This window comes from Seriola dumerili, unplaced genomic scaffold (genome assembly GCF_002260705.1).
Source record: "Seriola dumerili isolate Sdu_G_001 unplaced genomic scaffold, Sdu_1.0 BDQW01000321.1, whole genome shotgun sequence".
NCBI lineage: Eukaryota > Metazoa > Chordata > Actinopteri > Carangiformes > Carangidae > Seriola > Seriola dumerili.
The window spans coordinates 355,551-363,145 of record NW_019174576.1 but is presented as its reverse complement, the minus strand read 5'-3'; the positions used below and the strand labels follow the sequence as shown (position 1 = coordinate 363,145).

At 39.5% G+C, this 7,595-nt stretch overlaps 1 protein-coding gene across 2 annotated transcripts in view; it reads left to right on the top strand.

Annotated features, from left to right (window-relative positions):
- The first annotated feature begins 112 nt into the window (after positions 1 to 112).
- The window catches only part of LOC111231995 (ras-related protein Rab-6B), a 51,151-nt gene continuing 43,668 nt past the window's right edge, over positions 113 to 7,595 (top strand). For both annotated transcript variants that reach the window (XM_022759319.1, XM_022759318.1), the window contains exon 1: positions 113 to 371. In XM_022759319.1, the coding sequence (XP_022615040.1) occupies positions 302 to 371 (70 nt within the window). In that variant the 5' untranslated portion in view covers positions 113 to 301. The remainder of the gene's footprint in view (positions 372 to 7,595) is intronic.

The window sequence follows — 7,595 nt, the reverse complement described above, 5'->3', positions numbered from 1 at the left end:
TGAGCGGAGAACGAGGAGAGGCCGCGCATGCGCACAAGGCCTAGGGTTCGGCGGAAAAAAAAAAAAAACACCCCAAGCGTCACGGACCGGTGCAGCAGCAGTGTGTTCCCATCACGGAGAGAGAGAGAGAGAGAGAGAGGGAGAGAGAGAGAGAGAGCGAGAGGGGGGTTGAAAAGGAAGCAACATCACCGTCTTTTCCATCCAGCATCTTCACCGACCAACACCGAACTCGTGTGGGAACCAAGTGCACTCAGACTGTCCTCCGGTGTCCAGAGTTCCCCCCCTCCTCGTCCTCCTCAAAATGTCCGTGGGCAGTGACTTTGGGAACCCCTTAAGAAAATTCAAACTCGTCTTTCTGGGGGAGCAAAGTGGTAAGACATGTTTAATTCTCCTGAGAAGTTGTTTTTTTAAAAATTTTTTATTAAGTTTTTTATTTTTTTTTATTTTTAGTCGTGAGTCAAGTGAACCCGTTGCACCTGCTGGTGGCCAGTCAGCAAGTTGTAGAAACGGTTAGCTAGCTTGTCTCGCGGTTTTGCCTCTCGTCTGAGTTTAACGGTTCAGAGTGAAGAAGAAGAAGAAGAAGAAGAAGAAGCAGAAGAAGAAGAAGAAGAAGAAGAAGAAGAAACTCAATGTCATTTGTGACATTAGTGGCTTCAGGTTGTGATAGTGAGGCTGGGGAGGGGAGGGCGTTCTTTTTAATCAAATTACCAGCTTGTGAGGCTCCACACAATGGACCGGAGTGTGTGAATTGTAGCCTGCAGTCACTAAGTTTAACAGTAAAATTACTGAGAGACTAGTAATGTTAACGCCCGCCTTGTAAAGCGTTTAAGCCGGCTGTTAGTTTCAAACATCCCGGATCAGCAATTAGGATTTAAACAGCATCAGTTGCAAATGAGTAGTGCTCGGTAAATGAGACTGAATATCTGCGGAATCAGGTCTGATGCTGGGGATGATACAAGTTGGTAAATATTCCTGTGTGTAGAGACACACCCAGGTTGTCAGTGGCGATGAGATAACTTGTGTGGCTGCAGTCTCCCTGCCCTGGTATTGTTCCAGTCTGCCTGCTGAGGGCTGACCAAGTTTGTGTTTCTGCATGCTGACTTGCTCAATGAATAAAATTGCTTGGGTATGAAATTAAATATCAGCATGACATAAAATGAGACATTAATTTATGATCTTGTGGAAACTCGTATCTGGTTTATCTGTTGTTGTTTTTTTTGTTTTTTTTTATCTCCATCCCAAGCTCCACTCGCCCACACCCTCAGACAGTCTAAAGCCTCTCCTTTTCTGAGGCTTCAGTGTGGCAACAAAATTGTTTTCCGCAAGATTACACTGAGCTGGCTGAGACCCGATCTGAATCTTTAGATTTAGTTTGTCTTTTGAACACAGCAGGTCTGTTTATGGTCTAATTCAGAGGTCGTGAGCAGCCAAAAGAACCACATTAGTCATGGTTCAGTCCTTCACTAGGTCCTATTGATCATCCAGTATAGTGGGGTCCTGCATTACATAGCATATTATATCAGTGTGGCATACTCTATCTAAATAACAGTAAATCTATGTTGTCTCATAGCTATATAACCAAGCACTTGATTTATAGTATATACCAAATGATGAATTATCAGATGCCTTAACTGAACTTAAGGAATCCTGACAACTGATGATGTCTCACAGTGCCCATTGTTAAGAGTAGGTGTGAAACAATCGATGTATTGATTGGTTGATTGACAGGGAGTCAGTCACCAGCTATTTTGATAATTAATTAATAATCATTCTCTGACTCCAGCTTCATATTTCGAGGATTTGCGGCTTTTCTATGTTTTAGAACATTGCAAATTGAAAATCTTTGAATTTTGGACAGACAACACATTCAGAGACAGGAAATTGGGCTTTGGGATCTTGTTATAGTCATTTTTCACTATTTTCTAACATTTTATATATTTAACAATAAATTGAGAAATCAATTAATTATTTTATTATTGATTAATTTCCCAATTGTTATTGGGAGATGTATTGTTATTATTTTAGTTTAGAAAATGTCAGAAAACAGTGAAAAATATCCAAAATATCTATCAAGTTTCACTGATGTCTTTTTGTGTCTGACCAACAGTCCAAAACCTAAAGATATTCAGTTTACAATGATATATACAGGAAGTGAATAAAGCTGAAAATATTTGTATTTGATAGGCTGAAAACAGCTATTTTTAGCACGTTCAAAATGGCTATCAAACATAAGATTGAAGATTATTCTTTGTGACCTATATAATTTAACACTTCTTCCTCTACCTTTTACCGGTGTTTTCATCTCTAAATGAAAGTAATTTAGATACAGTATACTGCCTCAGAGAGGCCATAGGCCCTGTTGGTTGGTTTTACCCACGGGCAACTTTATGATACTAAATGCCAAGCAACAAGCCAAAGGGGATTTGGCTGCATAAATGTAATACCAGGGAGTGTACTATATTCAGCAGACATAAGCTGGCTGAACATTTGGACGTTATAAATGATGGACAAACTGTGGAGATAAAGAGACATCGTTACTTATTTGGTGAAAGATAAAGTATTAAATAGAATTTATAGGCTTCAGAATCCGTGGCTCGAACGAAATTTCTAGCAGAGGAGAATAAATTAATTTCACTGTTCTATACCAACATTCATAGCTTTTCTTTATCATCATTTAGACACAGAATGAGCAACTGATAGACGGAGAGGCAATAGGTGTTGACATACGATGTGCATAGAGCTACACAGGCTTTTGGAAGCAGACAAAGGGCTGTGGTGCTGTTTAAGTTTACTGCAACTCCCTTTATTTATCTCTTGTATAGAAAGTCTTTTCATCTGATCTGTTCATCAGTTTTACTCTATAATGTGGTTTTGTGCACTAAGAATTTGTCAGCACTACAGAAAATGTGGAGATGTGTGTGTACATGAACATAAACTGGATGTAACTAACAGTAGGCCTGAATTACTGATGAGGAACGTTACTCATCAATGAATCACTTCTTTTATGGTACAACTTTCTCTTATCTATTTATATTTGTTACAGCTTGAACTCATTGATCATTAACATCTGGTCTTAAAAGATTCATTTGTGGGGTTTGTTATTTCACTGACAAACAAACATAGCTAGGAGGGTGTCTATCAATGTGTCTATTGGTCTGTCTGTCCTAATATTGGAATAAGTCATAACTGCTAAAATAACCACTAAAATATTATATTCCACCCATTGCTCCAATCATAGGTATAATTAACATTATCTATAATTACTGCTGACATCATTATTGTATGGTAATTATGGTGACTGCTGTAAAGTTTTATCAGCAAGATAAACCTTTGGCCTGTTATAATCTTGGAGATTTGTTAGGTTTTAAAAAGTGAGACGCCGTGTTTGGCCTCATTCTGCAGCGCCTTTGGTAAAATGGTCTAGGTTGTTAAACTCTGAAGACACAGGAGACTCCACAGGTCTGTAGTGAGGGTTCACAGTAAGTTTGGGGGAGTGGAGTCTGCGCCTGTTATTAGTTTGAGGGGACTTTATTTGTCAACCACTGCTCAACCAGACAGTGGCAGCGCCAGCCTCGTGTTGATTGGGCCATCTCCGGTGGAGCTCTGTCTCTCTGACATGTCTGCCCTAATTGCAGCTGGAGCCCAGGCGGGCGTGAAACCTGTCAGCTCTGCCACTATCATTTATTAATGTACATGACTGGGCTCAAGTATGTCAGGAACAGGGGCATCAGTACAGAGGCGGTGGTGAAAAGACCACTTGTTCTTTCTAGGTTGATAGTTCCTGTTTACACTGAAGGGCCATAATGGTGGAAGTGTCAGAAAAAAAATTGTCTATAAAGGGAAAGATGGCATGATGTTCTGTTTTTCATAAAAGAATCAGCGAACGGTGGGGGCTCCAGATTAAGTGGGTGAAAGCAGGCAGAATGTTAAATGAGCTGTCAGGAAGTCTCTCCTCCTGCATACTTCTTTTGGTGTTTTCTACACTGCCTGTACAAAGGAGGCTGGCTAAAGATTTCTTCAACAAAGCTGAAGGCTTTAAGCAGGCCAATCAGCTGTTTCCAAGTCTCTGTGCCCACTTTCCTGGTGGGAACAGCATTTACAGCCTCAGCGCAATCAACCAGGTCATTGTTAGAACACCTCAGATTACTGCTCTGCATCTATTGGGTCATAGATGTTATGCCATAAGCAAGTTTTTTCAAAGGAGCAATACTGCATGGTACTTTGTAAAAGCCAATTGTTTGGAGGTAATCCCCTGCTGCATGCTTCATTTCACCTCAGACAAACAGACGGGAATACATTTGGTAGATACATCCGCATGGCTGCCATGAGGTTTTGCTCGCTGAATCAAAATGCCATCTTCCATCTTTGACTGCACAGAGATTGTCATCACGCAAACTAGTGCTGGCTTCAAAATACTGCTGAATCACTGGACCAATCTGCCTCAAAGTAGGGTTCAGTTGGTTGTCTAATGCATCAATCACGGTGTTTCCAGGAAACAGCTTTCTGAGTAAATGAAACGCTGGGTTTTGACTTGCCCAGGCACCAAGCAGCTGACACTGTTCTTCACTGAGGCTCCGAAACCACAGATGCAGATACAGATACCACATGTTTTCACACACATGCACGCATCCTACAGACATTGATAAGTGGAAGGAAGTGCAAAAATCTTGATGCAAACAGAATCCACACATTGTTCTGTCTAGATTAGTAACAATACATTGCTGAGGACTATTATGTGTTTTTCAGCCTTTTTGCATACTGTTGTTAGTGCAGAAAAAAAGATCTCTTCAGCTTCTATCGGGTATCACATATTTTCATCTATTAATATGCAAGGCTGTGGCTCGGTTTAGGCAAGAAACTGTCAAGTTTGATTTAATAATGACTTAAAAACAGCTTCCAGAACATGATGTGTAGATAATGTATGTGGTGTCTGTGCACCTCCACACAGATACTGAGACAAACATTGAGAAAGTCTTGCATGTGTGAATCAATAGGAGGTGAAATGTGTTGAGACCACTGCTGTGATTTTAATATGGGTTGTATTTGCTTTGTCTCAAATGTTCCAGCTCTTTTAAACTTTATATAATGACTTTGGAAAGTTAACTGAGTGTGATTTCTTTATAACACAAATATTTAAGTGGTCATCTGTATTTAGTGCTTTTTAACATTACAATATTACATCTGTATATATAACAAAAGTGCAAAAAAATACAAGCAAGTCTAATACTAAGTATACAGTATTTCATCTGTATCTGTTGAATTGTCACTCCTGCGCTGATATTGACATTATGTGAATCACCTCCAACTTGATAATGTGTTATTACATGAACTGACTAAATAGAAAAAGCTAATTTAAAACCATTGACTGGGACGGAACAGCCACAACCGTTTGAGAACCAACATGTTAATAGTGTCAGTTATTTTATCAGAACCTAATTTGGCCCAATTACCAGATAAATATGAAACTCTGACTGATGATTGATACATGATATATATGATAATATATTAGAACTTAGTAACTTGGCCAACCATAAAAAGATTTACAAGTTGTGATGAATTACAAAATATCACACCAGTAATTTTAAATCTTTCTAGTATTCAGTCTTGAGCCTGAAATCTATTGGATATTTAGATCCAACACTCTAGTGTTTGATTCCCTAGATTTAAACAAATCATAGTTTGTATTAGCCGATTGGTCGATATTAGCTCGTTGCAGACATGTCAATATTGGCGTTTCTGTCATCTGATGAAAGAAATGAAAGAAATTGTTGTACAGACATACAAAGACATGTTTTGAAACAGTGTCACCATAGTTTGTCCACCAGAGAGTACTGAAAAGTTTATTTTTGAACCGTAAAATGTCCTGTCTTGTTTCTTAGTTGCAAAAAAACAAAAAAAACAATAAGGAAACCATATCAATAATATTTATGTAAAGTGCATTAATCTCAACTGATATATCAATATCAGATTTTTTATACTCAAATATAAGTATTGGTCCAAAAATCTTGGGCTATAGTTAGCTCTAAGCAGTAGATCATCTTATGAATTTAGGACACAGTACAGTCTTAGTACTGTATACACAGTAGACATTGTCCCAGGACATCACCTAGATTCTACCATTAAATGCCGAATAATACAATAGTGTCTGTTTTTGTTTTTTGGTATTTTATGCCTGTGTTGGATAGCGGCAGTAGAGGGATGACAGGAAATGAGGGTACAGAGAGAGATGGGGAATGACAACAAAGCAACAAGAACCCCCAGCTAGGTCCCAACCAGGAACGTTGCAATTCATGGTTGGCACCTTACCCCCGAAATGTGTTCATTTTTCATCTGTGTTTGGCAACTTTAATATCTCAGCATAATTGCGCTATACTCATAAAGAACAAAGTGTCATATTTATGTGGCAATTTAAAGATTAAACTGCATGTTTGAAAGCACATTTGAGTAATTGAGCAAATGCACGATTTCACTACTGCAGTAGCACACACATTAAGTTTGGGATATGATCAACCACTGGTCCCTCATGGGCTTGGCTTGGTGCTGTGTGATGACTGAACCAGGATAATTTGAAGCCACACCCAGGAAGCGACACGTTTCAACAGTAACATCAAAACAACAATGTCTTGAAAATTAGTCAAAACAAAATCTTTCCTTGTTGTGCCAGGGCATGTAATTCTCTGTAGACAGCCTCGGGCATGTGAAGGGTGGAGTAGGCGAGCTCATTTGACTAAGCTTTGTAGGTTAGAGCAAAGAGAAGCTGGTGAATCCTCCGTTGTTGCTGCACTCTTTCTCTTCCGTCTTTTCCAGATGTGAAACAGCCGTTTAATTAAAGGATATTACAGATAAATATAGGTTTATAATACCTAAACTCTTAATAATATCTGCTCTCTTGGCGGATCTGGGTGTCCCAACGTCCTCACTTCCCACTGAGACACTGGATGCTGAGGTGTGGCATAGTCAACAAGCTGTGGAGTAAATACAGTTAACAGACCTTCAGCTTGTAGGATTTACCTTGAATGAGGGATTGAAGAGAGGCTGTCAACATTGACTTGACAGATGCCTGATGTTCCAGCAGGAAGATTGAAGTCTTTGGGGGTCCAGCCTACATTCCCGAGCAGCATCTCTTGTTTGCTGTTACATTTGATAATCTGGCTGCGTCTCAGGATAACTAGTCATGGCTTTCATTTCAAATCTCTTTTGTCTTTCCGGCAAGTGTTCTTCTTCTGTGATCGATCGGAAGAAACAAGTCCCTGACAGCTTTGATCTGCTATTGATTGGCTCAGCTGCCCATTAGTGGGGGTAATTGATCTAAAGGTATCAATCCCAGTGATGTGCCAGGCTAGTCCCTTCTGTCTTTGGGCAGAAACACACTTCCTGAAGCATGTGTGTACTTTCTCAGCCTGGCCTCCGTACCTGTTTTTCTAAGATTTCTCCAAAATAATTGTCTGTGGCATCTAATTTAGGATGAGACTAAAACCATCACCTGCTTTTGCTAAGGTGCATATTCCTGCTGCAATGCATATATTGCACTACCCTTGAGATGCTAAGAAAGATTGAAAGGCCTAAAAATGATTTTGATGACTGTAGTTTTATTG